The 17,808-nt window shown below is 41.1% G+C and overlaps 1 protein-coding gene across 1 annotated transcript in view; it reads right to left on the reverse strand.

Annotated features, from left to right (window-relative positions):
- The window catches only part of CA10 (carbonic anhydrase 10), a gene marked incomplete at both ends in the record, with an annotated part of 185,804 nt that overhangs the window by 141,999 nt on the left and 25,997 nt on the right, over positions 1-17,808 (reverse strand). Inside the window, one exon of the mRNA XM_082294323.1 lies at positions 7,963-8,037. Coding sequence (XP_082150449.1) covers positions 7,963-8,037 — 75 coding nt within the window. The remainder of the gene's footprint in view (positions 1-7,962; positions 8,038-17,808) is intronic.

Consider the following 17,808-nt stretch of genomic DNA (forward strand, 5'->3'; position numbering starts at 1 on the left):
GTGAGCATGGATTTTGCTCCTGAGTATGTTCAATACATTCATGGTTCAGTAAATTCACAAGTGACCTTTTTAGAAAGGTGTTACGAGAGGAGGAAATTTTCAGTAAGTACAAATGAGTGGTTTCAGACTATCAAGTCTCCAGCAATCCTCTAACTGAGGAGTCTAAGGAATCCTACACATATACAAACATGGACTTTCAGAAATAAAGTCAGCTCAGCAGGTTACTGAATAAATGCTATGATCAAACAACCCCCTGAATCTCTATTTATAAGTTAAATCATAGCAGTCTATTAGGAAAGTACTTGCATACCTTAGGATGTATCCACCTTTAGGTAACAGTCTCATTTCCTTTTCTTTTTGATCTCTTTATTAAGCAGGGGACAGGATTTGACAGAGAGGTTTTTTGTTAGTACCAGTGAAGCTTTCAGTGACACCAACAGGCAGAGTTACTCTGTGTGACCATGTACAGAACAGTGGTGTGATCTTATTTCACAGGAGTTTATTTTAACCACAGATAAGGTTGTAGCTGTAGTGACCATATTTTCCTATGTATGACATGGCAAATTCTCCACTAAATTGCACTAATGAGATGTACAAGTTAAAAGCTGCACACTGTGTTTATTATAAAGTTCTCAGTGGTGCTGGGTCCATCCCCAGTTTAACAGGAATCATCTTCCTGAAGTCACTGTAATATCCTGATAAGAACAGTCTCAGTCAAAGAGGAGGTGAATTCCTACCTGACAATCAAAACTGTAATTGTACTACTCTTAAAATGCAATTCTTCATCAAGGTATTTTACAACAGTCATTTTTTTAAGTGGGATAATGACAGAAGTAGCAGTGAGGCAACATCTTAGCGCCACTCACTATCTCTGTTTCCACGTTATATTGCAATCCCTTCCAGTTCTATCTCATCCCACACAGATTTATGGCAGAAGTACCTAAGCAAACATAAGCTGGAGCACTGTAAGCTGCCTTCTCTGATTAAGTCCAATTACATTCCATTGGGGAAGAATGCTATTAGCACAGAAAAATACTATTCCTTATTATTCTCAGTGACTTCTTTCTCCAAAGGACACTAACTTATTTTACATTTTATCATGACAATCTATAAAAAGGGCTTTTTACATAGGAAGTAATGATTGCTACTGTTTAGTACAAAAACACATGTACACCCACAAACTACTACTGCAAGGTAATTAATAGCCAGAGCTCCAAATCCCCTCCTTACATAAGGAACTGTGGCAGATGTCATTCTCACTTTCAGCTTGGATTATTAGCTTAAAAAAGGTCCTTGAGTCGCTGAGCAGCAACTAATTCTTCTATCAGATTTCTTCGTGCTTCAATTCTACACATCTAAGGCATGGATACCACCAGTGCAAAGGGTGTCAAAAACTCCTTAGATACCTTGTGAAGATTAGCCTATCAAGGCATAAGATAAGATAAAACTTCTTGAATATATCAATACATATATCCAGCATTGTACAGGAGCCTTTCTGGCCCCTGGAACTTTACTGAATAATCCTTCCAAGTAAGGGAGTTATGGAGGTTTCAGTTATTAATGACTTAGTCACAGGCCACTGTTCCAGCTGCTTTTATACTCAACTTGTCAAGAATATCACAGAATGCTTTGGGTTGGAAATGACCTTAAAGATCATGCAGTTACACCCCCCTAAACCTTTTCCAGTATACCCCAGTATTTATCCTTGGAATTCCTTCCTTTGCTTTTAGGTGAAGAACCTAAGAAAAGAAAGATTCGTAATACTAGTCTTACCCTTTTTATTCCCAAACCCCAATTTTTGATGGTAGGGAAAAATCTGATAAATTTCCTAATCTGTCATCCTACAGGGATGATCCTTCTTTTTTTTAAGCAAAAGCTTAAGAGGATGCAACGGAGAACCCTTGCAAGATCACAGAGGTGGCTTGCTGGCTTCTCACTTTTAACCAGCTTAAAGTGGACTTTGATAATATTAAAAAAATTACTGCATTACATTTGCAGAAAAGGCAGTTACTTTCCCAACAGTACACGTCTTCAAGGTTCTGTAGTGATTGTAAGCACACAGTGTGTAGGACAGCAGATATTCTGGATACTGCTCTCTGAGGATATGACCATCCAAATTGTATTAAACCTCTTGGACTTCCTCCCAGCTAGAAGCCATCATCCATGCAGGTTTTGGTAGCTACAGTTGTACCAAAAATTCCTGGCACTTAATTGTTCTTTGTGCTTGTAAGTTACATTTAGTGTCAGTGAAGGGTAAACAGCATCTACTTCAGGATAGTGGGAAAGAGGATTTTCAACTTCATCAGAAAGTATCTGGAGTACTCCTATCCCAAAAATGTTATCTAACCTAGCAGCAAAGGGTGAGGGACAATAATTGACAAGGATCTCCAGATCACTGCCTTCAAGGTCTTCCTTATTTGCACATTCCTGAAACAGAAGAGGGGACACTGCTCATGTCCTGGTGGGGGAACCTGCAGGTGCAGCGGGACAGGCCCTGGACAGCTGGTGGCACAGCAAGGTCCAGCCTGCCACTTCATGTGCTGGTTATAAAAAGGGAAGGCTTGACCTTTTCAGTGCCTGGTGGCACTAGGAACAGACAGGTAGACAACTTGAATCATTTGGTCACGTCAGGATAACAAAGCAAAGGCCAGGATACATCTGCTACATGCAATTTTTCTTTCATGGATACCAATCATAACTGAGGAGGAAAAGCCACAGCTAAGAAGGATAATTAGGCTGTTAAAAGAAAAGGCATCTGACACCACGTTAGCAAAGAACTGTGTTTCAGTCACAAGTTTGTCAAAGTTTTAAAATTTTTGGTCTTTGGAGCACTCTACTGTGGTTAGTACACATTGCTGGCCCCCTAGAATTTATTTTTTTTCTTTCATGGAAGGACTGAATTAGAGGAAAAAATATCATTTAGAGATCTGTTTGCAAAATGGCTGCAGTTACAGGCCATATGTAAAACAGTAACTTTATTGAAAAGGCCCTTTTAAAAAGGATTGATGGATGTTCAAGAGAGAAGGACCTGAAGACAGCAACTTTTTGAGTTTCACGGTGGTTACAAATGCACCTGTAAAGGGTGACCCCAGTCCTGAGCTCCTTGGCCAAGTGAGAAAGGGGGCTGTGGGAACCAAATCATGGTGCCACCAGGTGTTGTGACAGGGAAAAAGTCCATGTTGTACTATATTTAACTCTCACATAAAATTTTTTTTAAAATCTAGTTTCCTTCCTAGCTACATGATTGGTAAAGAGTCAATTTTTGCAGAATCACCAAAGGAAGTGAGAAACCAAGAAAATATCTGGTATGAAATATATTTCATTCAAGCTATCTTTAACTGACAACCAAAGCTGAAATATTATATATACTAACCTAAGTTCAAATCAGTAAGTGAATGATTTCCAGAACCTATGCTCTATCACCCTGAAGAAATCAACTGTTCCAATAGATTGCTTTCTAAAAGAAAAACTGCTATTATTGTTCCAATGAATAATTACATATGGCTGGTTAATTCCTTAGGGGCAGCAGCAGACTGCATGATTTTCAAGGGTGTGTGCAGACTGTTTAAAGCACTGCTGTAGCTCAGACAGCACCACTGTTTTCACTGATAAGCAAAATGCACCAGATGGTGAGTGATGCTGCAGCCTCCTGAAGTTCCAAAATAAGACCAGGAGAGATGTTATAGTTAGAAAAGGGAGCAGCTCAGGAGTAGTAATCAGCAGGTTTGGTTTTTGCTGTTCAGGCAGCCACGCTAAGTGATCACCATCTGAACATATGACACAGACCCCTCTGTGACTGCAGGGTGGCACAAACTGAGAGCTGAAAGTTTAGTGTGTGGGTTTAAGTTTTGCATCTCTCAGTTCCAAGCCATGGACAAACAGTTCATGGTTCTTACAGTGACTTGCCCATCAAAGGTTATTTTTGAATGTGTACATAAAGAAATTTCTAATTTTAAAAAAAGCTCAAAGCTGTAATAAAAGAAATCTTGAAGCCCAGACAGGAGAAACTAGGGACACTTGAACTACCTCTGTGGGCCATAACAAAAGCACATGGGGATAGCAGGAAGTTTAAAATAAGGTTTTGGCACTCATGATCAAGCTTGTCAATTGTTTCAGACTTCTTTTCCCTCGTAAATCACTACGAAATTCATGCATCTTCTCCTTGGAGGCAGTTCCTCAGTGCTTCACAACCACTGCCCATGTTTTTGAGTCAGTGCAGTGTTGCCAGCTGGTCAACGTTAGGGCATAATCCCACCAACAGGATCCTTGCAAAATGCAGGAAGAGCATTACAGAACTCCAGCAGTCCTTTCCCTTTTAGGGTAAAATAAGCTATGAAGGAACTATGAACTGGGGATTTCTCATCTCAGAACCTCAGGGAAACAGGTGGGCTTTGACTGGTGATCTGTGGCCAGTAATGAATCCTGGTGGATGTAGATCTTCATCTGGAATTAGAGTTCATTTACAGCATTTATTACAAGGAAGGAGAACACCATCTGCTCCTTCAGTAATGTTCACTCATTATTTGATGGATTTCCTCCTGTTAGCTGGAGTTGGCACTAGCACCCTGTAAAGTAACTTTAGATTTGGTGTAATTCAGTAGGGAGGCCCGAAGACAGTGTCTTCCCTGGGAAAGAAACACTTATATGCTTGAACTATCACACAGTCCAGCGTTTCCACAACAGGATGGAGGTTTGGCAAGTGCGTTCTGTGATCACAAATTAGATTTAACCACCTTTATATTTTATGCTTACCAAAGCCCACTTTCATAATGCTATGAAAAAACAGGACCAATATGAAAAGAATCAATACAATCACAAAGATTGTCAAAGGTTATGCACATCTGTTTGAAGTAACAATTAATTTGGAATACGATTGTCTTGGCCACCTGGAAATTGCTTGCACCACTTCAGTGACACAACATGTTCATAGTCACAGCCAAAGGAAAAATATGAGAAAGGTTATTTAAAGGTGTTTTAACCCATCAAGAACTACTTTGATATTCCACACCAGAAAAAGTCTATGTAGTGGAAGTTTGTAATAATGTAAATTATTTTATCATTATGCAAATCACCATGCATAAAGGAAAGTACTCCTTCTTCATCCTTGAACATTCCCTGAAGTTTAATTTGGAACCTAATTTGCATTAAATTAACATTTTTAAGTTCTACTTACTTTCTACTTTGTTTGCCTACATGATTTAAATCATAAGAGCAATTCTTTGCTTGTAGAACAGGTGAGAGATGGAGAGTGGTTTCTGCACCAGTAGCAGATACACAAATCTAGCCTTGATGAACCTTTCCTCCTGCACTTGAGAACTCTGCACCTCTCTTTCAAGGCTGGGCACCAGGACAGACCTGAGCCACAGTTCCTGTGCTGAGAGAACCTGCCAGTTCCCGATGCTGCCTCCTCTTGGAGCACTGCAAGAAAGGAATTTGGGGAAGACACTGTAAGGGGTCTTGTACCTCCTCCCTGCCTAAATCCTCCCCTCCTGTGAGATACACATCGCTGACTGCAGCTCAGTGGCTTACAGCAGGAAAAAACCTGTGTCCAGAAGAACATTAGAAAGGGATTTAAAATATTTTTTTCTAAAATCTACTGCAGAATATGGAGAGTCTGGGATTTGGGAAATGTAGTGAAGTATGGCTTGATTTTATGAACTGCTCAATGGCAAACCTGCACAGGATCCAGTGTGGGGTTTTTTTTTTATGCTTCCAAAACAGAATAAGCAGAAAAACTTATGAATGGCATATTCTAACCCAGTCATACTGTGATACACTCCTAACTGCATTCTTACACAGCTCTCCACAAAAGAAGTGAGAGTTCAAAGAGAGACAGTGACTTTGCTTTGAAGTAGGCGAAAAGTACTCACCCAGCTAAAGCTGTGATAGACAAACTCTGGCAACTCCTCCTGGAGTGTTTTACAATGCTATTGCCCCTAATTAATCATCTCTGCATTTGTGGCTGCTCCCCCAAGCAGCTCCAGAGCTGGATTCATGTCAATTATATTAGCTGAGATGCCAGTTCTGAACTGCAGTAACAGGCTCTTGGACAAACACTCCTTTCTAATATCTTTGGGGGTGTTCACTTCCAGCCCTGGGTCAGGACAAACAGCTGTGGAAAGAAAACATCCTGGCAGATGGCTGTAGCTGTTTGCTTCAGTGCACATCAGTCAGCAACTCCAGCAATAGCTCCTCAGCCTGCCTGGCAGCTCTCACCTCTCAGGTGCTAATTAGCATCTCGTGTGAGATCTGATACGTGACTGCCACCGGCACGGATAAACTTAATATGCACCAACAGATCCTTTGTGATGTGTTAGTCTGAGAGCACAGCCACAAATGCAGCCTTGAAATGCTTTAAATATGGTTTTCAAAGGCTCCCAAACCTAGGTGCTGCTGGAAAAAAAAATCAGTTGTTTGTTCTGTAAGGTCTCATGGGATTTCTCTCTTCTGCTGAGGCTGACAGGTTGCAGAGTTGAATTTGAAAGAAAGGTGCCCCCAAATTCTCTTTGCTTTCTTCATGGCTGCTTGAGTGAGCTGTTCATTACTGACTTTCTGGACCAGTTCTTGAGGATGTGTGCTGAGTTAGTCAGATATTCAACACATATGAGTAATTCAGGTTTCCCTCAGAAAGGAGGTGTCCCTCCACACCACTTGAAGAGGTCTTCCCTCCTAGAAGTTTTTGAGTCATCACTGTTTCCTCATTCACCTTCCAAAGATGTTCCTAAGCCTAAATTTCTCACAGTATTAAGACTAGAACACCACAAGCATGAACTGATCACAGGTTTCTTTACATCCTGACAATTATATTACTTTTATCAGTAACTTTAAATTTAGGCCTGTTTAGCAAATATTTTTTTCATTCATTTTCTGCTGGGCATCTACCTGACTCGTGCAACTCAGGAAGGCTGAAATATCTTGAGAGCAGGTGATTATATTCTCCAGGTTTCTTCCCCTGCTGTCTCTATGAGGAACTGAACATGCCCAACAATACACTGGAGTGTCTGTGACAGCCCAAACCAATCTCAAGCAAATCTGAAAAGCTACTTTAAGCTACATCAGTATGTAATTAAGCTCCAGGCCTCTAGATTTTCACAACCATTTCAGTGCCAGAAATGTGTGGGTTGAAATATTTCATCTCATTTGCACTAGAATTCTTAACAAGACAATCAGCATTTTGGGACTTTCAGATGACTGTCAGGTTGTAACAGCTCTCACAACAGTAAAAGCAGCTGATGATAGGTCAAATCTACAGATCCTCAGGAACAGCTCACACAACAGCTCAGCAGTATTTCCTAGTATTATGAGGAAATGAGGATCATGTAACAGTTTTCCTGGTGCATTCATGATAAAACTTATAGCACTACTTTACCTTATAAGAGATGGCTAATGTACATAAATTAATGCATATTAATCTCAATTGCACTGAAAAGATACTGCACAGAATCCTTTTAGCTGCCTCTTGATTATTTATCATTTACTAAATCTCAATGAAGCCCAGTTATTTGGTTTTTTTACTCATAGTTTCTTGTTTACTAAACAAAAATCAGTGAAAATTGCATGCAGTGGGCTCCTGTCCTGCTCATAAAATTGTAGAAATGCAATTACCTAGAAGTGCTGCACCAGATAAATAAATTCATCCAGTTAACAGTAATACTTTTCAGTTCCTTTCCCTTTTCTACACACAGAACACACACACTCAAAGTAGCATCATGTTGGTTTTACTGAGAGAAACCTGGAATGTTATCAAAGTGATTTCTTCCCTGAAAAACTGCCATGATCTTTGGATGATGGATTAACAGAAACCTTTCTGTGCTTCATTATAATGTGATGTTGAGTACTTGTCAACTAAAAGCCTTTGCAATGAAAACAAATCAACCCGAAATATCTTCCCCAAATCCAACTATATTAATTCCAGTGGAAAAAAATATTTAAGAAAGGCTAAAATCTTAAAATTACACTTACCTGGAACAAAGCTTCCCTGGACCACCTCCTTATAAGCCCACCAGCCTTCATGGATTTTTGGTGAATTTTGTTGAGCTAGAAAGAAATAATCAAAGAAACTATAAAATTAGGGGAAAACATAAGACTTAATTAGCTAAACTTTAGGAATTCTAAACAGGCTACTATCTTCTACATAAGAGTCACTCAAGTTCCCAAGGGATCTTTATTCAATTTACAGAATCATGCCATGCATACGTATCTTGGAGAACCTTGTCCCTGTTCATCACACAGTAAAATATACTCTGCTTTGGAAGACTTGATCACTAAACTTAACAATTCAGGTAGAAAATGAAGATTTATAGCACTACCAGTGACTTCTGTGCCACCTATAAATTCAATATGGGATCAAAAGGCAGAGAAAAAATGAGTGCTCAGTAGTCAGTACCTGAGTCTAGGTTGTCTGACTGAAAAGCAGTTTCTCCCCTTCCTTTCCCAAGTTTCCCAATAATCTCTCACTTTGCATGGGAAGAAGTGGCAGAGTGAACCACAGCCCATAATATCTGTGTCTGTCACTGCTTCACCTCAACCCACGAGCTCCAAGTTCCAAAACCAGGCCAGAAAGGCACAGGCCACAGCTTCCCCAGCACTGGCTCCGGCTCCAGTGCTGAGGCAGGAATATGGTTTTTCCATCTTCTCTGTCTGCAATGGAGCACCCACTCCTGTTCCCCCCCTCAGCCATCTGAGTAGCTTGGCAAAAACATGCTTGTGACTGGTGTCTCTGACACTCTTTCACAATGTGAGAGCAGCTGGGAGCACAGTGCAGGAACACAAAAAAAGGTTTCTTTGATCAATATTCGGAAGATTATAGCAACAAAAAGCCTAGGCTCTGGATGAGGTTTGTCCCTGATGAGTCTTGTTCCCTAAGTGACTTCTCTAAAGTTCTGAAAAGCCAAGAGCAGAAAGGTCTTGATTGGTGAAGTTTGCTGCTGTTTGTCATCACTTCTCTTTGTCTTGAAATTGGAATTTGAGCAAATTTTGTGGTCAAAATGTAAAGTCTCTATTAATTGGAAATATTTTCAAAGGGCAGACAGACACACAGCAAGACAAACATTCAGCTGATCTCCATTAAGAGAGAAGAGCTGATACACAAATATGTTCTGCCTTCACCTGTCTTTTGCTTGGTATGTTCCTACTTAGAGCAACTCTCCCTGAGCTGCAGAAAGCTGTTACCTTGTGCATAATTTGACTTAAATTTTGGGGTTGTCTTCTTTTTAAGACACTTTCAATCTCTTTCACTAGGGCAAAGATTTTTTTTACATAAATATGCAGCTACAGAAGATGCTGGATTTAGCAGCTTTTTGCTGCCGTTTCACTTCTAAATCACAAATTATTTATAAAAAACAACTACAGTGGGAAAAGTTCCAGCAGTATAATAAAAACTGTTGCTGTCATTAAAAATTACAGAGAGGATGTGAAATTCAGGCTAAGAGGGATGCAAGGTAAGGACCATTACATACTGTTCTATCACGTTACAGAACAGTATTTATGATTTAACTGAGTGTAAATCGCAGAAACAAAAGTAAAGCTGAAGTTAATTAAATGTAGGGACAGAAGGACCAACACTCTGCCTTACCAAAATCCAGCTAGGCCAGTGGGATGGAGCACCTGTAAATGCAGCTTTCTCCTTGCAGGACTGATGTTCCATTAGCTGAGTGGTGATGTGTTGTTAAACTGAAGGCACAGTTCCACTGTGCACCCTTTACAGTCTGCAGAAGAAACTGTCCTCATATTTTAGTTTTTATAACATTGTCTGGAGAACTCCAACTGTGCATGGCTTGGTTGTGCTGGACTGCACTGTACAAACATTTGGAAAATGGCAAATCCCAACTCACAATCAAAATATATGAGCAGAAAATTGTTCCTATCCAGTCTGAACTGCAATTTTTTGGATCTCAACACTTGCCTTCATGTCCTCAGCAGGATAAGTTCTTAAAGATTTCAAAATGGCAGTAAGAGAGGATACTAAGGAGTCCCAACAAAATAGAGCTGTAATTCTTCTACTCTAAAATTTTCCAGGGAATTACACTGCATTAAAGTGCCTCTTGTAGTCATACACACAGCTCAAGTTGGTTCAGCCAGGCAGAGGCAGACACATTTTAGAAGTGGCTGAAAAAATTATCTATATATATATAGATAAAAGCAAGTTAACACTTTGGGTAGGATGGGTATTCTCAAATGCAGCTGCCTAATGTCAGCATTCATCAAAATGTATACAGTTGAAAAATACATTGCTTTTTCCCACTCTGGGGCCAATGTGAATGATACATGCCAGGTCCAGAAGAGAAGTATAATCCACTATTCGGAGTTTAAATTAAACCAAAATCAAAAGATGCTGGCTCTGCAGCTCTGCTTCAGTGGGTTACCCCAATAGTTAGTATAGCTAATTCCAAAAGGAATAGCAGGAAAGTAAGATTTTGATGACATTTTTTCAAATCTGCTGCATTAGTATGGAACAGACTGCATGAGATGAGCAAGAAAACTAGATTATCAAAGCTCTGTACTGAATAATTGGATGCCAGTGCAGTTGCTTCAGCTATCAGAGAGGAGCATGACCTGGCATCACTCTGCACATTCCACAGATATCAGATCCTTATCTCTTCAATTCACATGAAAATGAAATACAGAAAATACAATAACAAACTAAGGTGTCGTGCCCTAGCCATATCTAAGGTAGAGCAAGAGCAATGCTGGCAGCGCTGCTGATGTACAGAAAACTGAGGCCACGGAGGAAACCGTGAGGCAAGGCAGGTAGGGTTGTGAGGGGACACTTAGGGTGACAATCCCCAGTGCTGTGCTCTTTCCTGAACCCTGAAACCTCAATGTTTTATAGCAGTCCAGGCAAAACATCCTGCAAAGTAGTGCAGAGAGTGACTGAACACAGATTTCCACTCTGTAGTGCATGTGAAATCCAGCTTGGTGTCAAAGACTTACTTGGATGGAGCCTACAGGGACTTTACTTAAAAAGGGAAAAGATTTATAAAGCTCTCATTTCTCTGAATGCAGAAGGAAGAGGTCTGGCAAGGCCAGGGAGGAAAGTTTGCCTTCCAAAAACTTCTCCTAAACCATCACTCCAATCTGTGTTATTCAAGTGGGCAAGAGGACTTACGAAAGGAGAAAAAAGCTGTTCCCTATTTTTGAAACATGATCAGACCCATACCTGGATTAGTAATGGTACAAGGGAATATAAAATTAGAAGGAACAGCCATATGGACAATCCTTGCTGGGAATCCTATCTGGGACACTCACACCTGATGCACATACAGCATGGGCTCTCTGCAATTGGTGTATTAATGCCCATCTGACAGAATGGCTCCGTGCCTGAGTAAACAGGTTCAACCTTATGGCTCAAGGATTGTTGCCAAGGAAAATGATTCTTCACATGTGCCACCTCATGACACATGAAAATAGCAAAATTCTCTCAGCATCCTTCAGATTTCAGTTAAACTATTGTACCTCTTCCTGCAATTCTCCCACTAGAGGATCATATAAAGAGACACGTGGGCTCTCTGTGTGGCCTCTGACACTGCTGTGGTCCTACCAGAACACTGCAGCTCCTCCACGGCAGCTCCTTGTTGGCAGGGGGAGACAAAAGGTTTAGAAAGTCATCCTGTATTCCTGAAGAGGGTTAAATATCTTAAAAAACAACTTCCATTTGTGATACCTCCGAGGCTCCTGCTTTTACCACTAAAACCCAGAGTACAGCTTTTGCTTCCTAGAAGCATTGTTGGTTCTGCAAGGCATGAAAATAAACAAGCCCCTCCGAACAGACACTGCAGTTACCTGCACAAGGAGCTATGCAACAGCAATTTTAGCAGCAGCACTGTATTCTGCCATTAGCAGGGACAGTCCAGAATGCCACACTTGTCCAAGTGCTCGAGGATACTGAATGACCTCCATTTGTGCAGTGTTCTCTTCCCTAGCACTGAAATCTCGGGTATCTGAGATTAGTAGCTCTGCTGATACAACACCATTATGTCAGATCTCTTTCAATGAAGCTGCTGCAGAGGAGACAGGATATTTATTTGGAGCTGATATGACACGTGTTGCTTTCATTCTGTCAGATTATTGTAGGTATGTCTCATTGTGGAGCATAAAATTGCAGGCTAAATTCTGCAAGTTGTTGTCCATTCTTGTTTCCTAGTGGCTTCCATGCATAGGGAAACAGCATCGTACAGGATCATAAAAATGCAGAGTAAATGCAAACAGCAAAGATGCCAATGCCCGATAAAGTCAGCAGTTAACACTCTCTAGCTTAGAGGCTAAAATGAGTAGCCTCACGTTTCAAAAAAATAAAAGCTATTAGTGGGTCAGTAAATCTATTTCAAAATGACCAGGTAACATTGTACTGGATACCAGGTACTATGATGCAGATGCTGGAATACCTGCACAGCATTTGCAGTGCTAAAAGGTCTTCATCTTGCCGGTATGCTGCTAGTGACATAATATAAAATGCTGCAGCAAATACAGAGCACCCCTCAGTGAATATTCTTATTTACAAGACATAAACATGCCATTCTACAATTACTTATTTACTTTTTATATCTAAATGAAGCATAGAAAGGCTCTTATCTGATGGCATCGTTTACGTCATTCACATCTGAGCTTGAGCCAAGAGTAGAATCCTGCCAGATCAGAATTCTCCATTCACTTTACTGCCATTTCACACAGATGAAAAATGCTAGACTGGGGAGAATCAGGCTTACAGCAGTTAGGAAAAAGACCTGGATTTTATTGATCTGAGCTCTTCTGATTTCTGTATTAATTACTCTGCAAGTTTATCTCAGCTTACACCCTAGAAGTCTTGCTTGTGATAACCTGACCGATATTGCTCTGGCAATATATATATGACAACATTTTTATCATTATAACCACTTCTGCATAGTTATGAGATTAAAAAGAAAACCAGCTTCAACTATGAGCCATTAGTTTCAAATAAACCTAGTGTAAGGCATTAAGTCATTGCTAATGTTTTGATAGGAAACTCACAGAAAAATGGCAGAGGGTCTGCTACAAGAAAAATAAATCCTCAAATCTGTGATTACAGTGGTGAACACTGCAAGTGAAAGATGTATTTACAAGGTATTAGATGCTGGTGTGATCTTCACTTAGACACCTTATCCTGGTTCTCTCCCAGCCAGCGTAAGCCTATTGCTTAGCTATTTAATGATACTCGATTTTCCATCAGAGTTCCACAGTTCACTCTGAGCAACTTCATCACTCTCAAGGTGTCTTAGTCAGTCACTGACACGTAATCCAAGACAACTGTGCCTGATGGCAGAAATTAAAATTAGAGGAATTTCCCTGTAGTGTTTCAGAAGATCATGAGTCCTAACAGAAATGCAGTCCTGCAGAAAACAGTACAGGGTGGTTTAAAACAAAAGAAAAATAAAAGCTGTAAGAAAAATTTTAATTGTTTTTGCAAAACTCCATTTCCACAGTCTTATGTAACACACCTGCTTTGTAATTATTTTAAGTAGTTCTGATTACTGAATTTTATATTGATATTTTCTGCACTGTTAAACCCAAGCGTAGATTACCTAAAATTTGGAGGGCAGACAGACTTATTTAAACTAAAATATAAATTTCAACACCTTCAGTCATACAAGTACCAGCTTTTGGCTCACACCAACAAATGCCTCTTAGAGCAAATAGGATACACATGTACAAAGTGGACCTGGCAGCAGGGGAACTAAGCAGACGCAATTAGCTGAATATTCATCCCTCTGTAGTTAATTAATACTAATTAATATTTAGTTTGTTTAAAATAAGACTGTACGTAATTGTAGCTGTATTTAAGAGGTTTTTATGCAGCCTTTTTATATTAGAAGACCCTAACAACAGACACTTCAGGCACTAAATAAAGCATCATTTATAGATGAGTAACTACAGGACAGGAAAGGCTGGCCTGCTTATGAATCCCACAGCCTACATTGTGAGCATCACCATATGCTGAGGGAGGAAAAACAAAACAAAGGATTATAAAGGAATCAATAAATAAAATGCTTTCATCAGCTAGGCCAGATTTTTTTTCTTTTTTCCTTTTTTTTTTTTGGATAACGTTTTGCTCAGAAAACATGCAAATGCTCTTTCATTACGTTAATACTTTCCAATTCCATAAATCCTTCTTCCTCCATCCCCATGTGTAAAAGCTCTCACTGCTGCTTGAATTCCAAGCAGTATTCAACACAAGAAAAGCGGGTGTGACCTGATTTTATCACATCTGAGGGCAAAAGTACGGCACTACCATGGGAACTCTGCTCTGGCACAGAGACTTGACTATTCTGTCTATTTTCTATTTATTGTGACATTGTTTTCTGATAAAATTCTAATTATAAACCTTAGCCAAAGGTTTAGATTTCATACAGGCAGGCTCATATGGATGCAGGGAGCAGTGACAATGTGGTGTTATACTACAGCAAAGCAAACTGTTGCACCTACTGGTCCCCTGTAGCTGTCTTTTGAGGAAGGTAGAAATACAATTATTTAACAACTTCTTTGTCTTCTGACTGCTGAGTATTATCAAAAGTGTTGAAATAAGCTTATGTGTAAGCAGGAATCATTCCCAATAATGTTTATGAAGAACACCCAACTGGACATTGAACACTCCACCACTAACTCAATTTGTAGAATATTAAATATCCCTATAAAGCTGCTTTCCTTTTAATGTGACTAACACACATGTCCAGGAGTTAGACCACATAATGTAAAGGATGGTGTTTGCTCTCTCCAAGTACTTTATGGAGTACTAAAGCAGCATTACACTTAATGTTATTTGCTTCAATTTTTAAAATAATACATGTTTTGTGTTTTCTTCTTTGGTGAAATTTCACTTCTGAAACAACTGAGAGACAGGGAACTTCTGTATGGCCCTCTCTGCTGTCTGGGGAAATTGAGCAGCTCTGAGTGAAAGAATACCAAAGGTTTTACCTACAAATTACTATCAACTAGGGATGCAAGCCTCTGCTTCCTCAGGTTTCATTCAGATCTGTGGGGTTCACATTTCTTTTGAAGGAGATACTGCTCTCTTCCTTCTCTGGCACAAGAGTCAAAATTTCACCAGAGCTGAAGTACTGTAAGAAATAAAAGCAATTAAATTATTGCTGGGAAAAAAAAAATAGCCATATAGCAGCAATTGGAACGTAATATTGATTGCAAGGAGTGAGGGACTCAGCACCTTTCACCTCAGCCACTGATGGTACACTCAGGGCTTTGGGGGCCCCAAACCACATTAATACAATTTGGCTGTCTTGGTGTTTCCCCGAGTCTCTGATGGGAGCATCAGCATACCCAGCAGCCTACTCTGTGTTGTGTTAGATGGGGTAGTTCCTCTCCCTTGAGTTGTTCAATTATTTCTTGATACAGAGTCTGAAAAGCTCTATAAAATAATGCAATAACAAGCAGCAAGGTATCTTGTGATATCAACTTCAGAGTAGCTCTTACTTGCCATCACACTGCACACCCTCCACTCCCATCAATTATCAATTTCAGCATGGTTTGGGGACACTCAGCAACTTCAAAGAAATGGCCTCAATATCCTTGAGCCTTTAAAGTTCAATGCATTATTAATGCTAAATTAATAGGGCTTCCTCTAAAAGGAAACCACTAAGTTCCTTCCTGAGCAGCACATACGGTATCAACGTCTCATCAGGTTTCTGACCCCAGCTGCTCTCTGCGCTCTCTGAACACAAAGTTACTCATCAGGAGTAGCACACACAGTTGGGGACTGTCCTGTTAGCTGCCATGGGCACTTTTTTTTTTGTTTTCCCAAATCTCTCACTTCAGGAAAGAGAAATTACTTCTTTGCCAGTCTTCCCAAGAAGGGGCTCTGTCCAGAATTTAAGTACTCACCACCGTTTAGGCAGACTCAAGGGGTACAAATCAAGGTCTTCCAATTAATCTCAAGAATAATGGTATGGCATCAATATCAGATGCTTGAACCTAGAAAATACACATAGCCTCAAATCCCATGGAATTCTACAGCCCATGGAAGGTTGCACTCCAGAACCTGATACAGAAACATTTCAAAGAGATTCATACTACACGGTGAATTCAAAATGTTTAAGCAATACTATTATGACCATTTCCCATGGTTTTGACAAGGGACATAAATGAAAAAGGGGAAAGGGCGGTTCAATGTCCCTTGAGGACTCAGCAGAACTAGGAGTGGCAGTGTGTGGGTCTTGTACAAATTTCACTCTAACTTGAGTCAACACAAACTGATGCCCATTCCTGAGACAAGCAGAGTCCTTTTCTCCTAGCTGACACCTAAACAAAACCAATGTGACAAACAACATCATCCTTCAAAAGCTAATGGCAAAGGGGACGCAAAATCATTTTGATTATACTGAGTCCCAGATTTCCAGCCATCCTGGGGCTGACAGTCAGGGTACTAATCCAGATCATCTCACAGCTCACTGGACAACCTAAATCCTCAGCACTTAAACTTGATGTCCTGCAGTTTTCTGAGATCACCAAGTCAAAAAAAAATGTTTTTCTGGCCATATGAGAGGAACCAATCTGATTTTTATTTACGCCTCAACCTATGTTACACATGAGGTAAAGAATTCCTGTAAGGGGCTGTACACGTGCTGGCAGCCCTGTCCCTCGGGAGGCTTCCCCGAGAACCAGTCAGGGGAAATAAACCTTCCACGATCGGGCTGCGAGCGCAGCCCCGCACTTGCCAGCAGCGTCCCGGGTGCCCAGGAAAAAACGTCCGGGAAATGGGGCTACGGGAGGAGCTTTAGGCCGTAAAAGCGGTGACCTGCCACACAGCCGGGGCCATTTTCTTTGTGTTTCTGGGAGGGCGCGGGGGCTCACCTGGAGGGTTTGCTTGGCCCGCCTTTCCCCCTCGCCTTTTCTCCTCCGCGGTCCTGCTTCTTCCCTGGCCGTCTTCCCTGTCCACACCCGTCCTGCCCCGTTTCTCCGCTTCCCTCAGGCAGCTCGTCCCCGCGACAGCCGGTGCTCCGCTGTTCCCCGACGGAGCGGACGCCGCCCGCACCCAGCCCACGGCCACCGCCACCCTGCGCCCTGACCCCGGGGCCCTGCAGCTGCTGCAGAAGAGTGCCCGTGGCCACGGCAGTCTGTCCTCGGCCCACGGAAGGGACACGCAGCCCGCTGCTGTTCGGAAATGGCTCCCGGCCCGCCACGGGAGGCACGCAGACTCACTGCAGCTCGCAGCACGCACGCTCCGTCTGCCGAGCCGCAGCGACGGAGCGGCTTCTTGCCGTAACGCTGTGCCTGTCCTCTGCTCCTCTCTCTGTCTCTTGTTCCCTTTCTGCTCTCTTCGCTGCCCTCCTTTGCTAAGAACACTTACCCTTCTTTATCAGTAAACAGTTCTCAGATGTAATATTGCCACGTTTGCACTTTATTTTTGTCCAAGAAATCTATCAAAAAGAATCCTCCCCGACTCCCCTTTTTACAGCGGGATGGGACACCATATAATAACACCTTTTCCAGCATCCAGAAGGAATCTAATGTTAGAGGATAAACCAAAATATGGATCCACGGAGGCAGTGGCATTATGACAGAAAATGGAACCATCACAGTGAGGTTTTATTGCAATTGCTCCTCACCATCACCACTGCAGTTTATCAGTTTCTAGCTGTTATAATTGAACTAACTGAAGTTGGTTTTCGTAGCTGAGAGAATAGTTAAGGGTTCTCTGTTAATTGTTAATTAGTTAACCACTTATTATTGGCTTTGCCAACAATTGGTTGATCGTTAATTGTTAGGAAATTTGTTGATTAACAATTGTTAAGGGGAAGCAGTGTTAGGAGCATTTTCTGTGTTAGTGTTAGGATGGTGGGG

Source organism: Coloeus monedula (assembly GCF_965178545.1).
Source record: "Coloeus monedula genome assembly, chromosome: 19".
Lineage (NCBI taxonomy): Eukaryota > Metazoa > Chordata > Aves > Passeriformes > Corvidae > Coloeus > Coloeus monedula.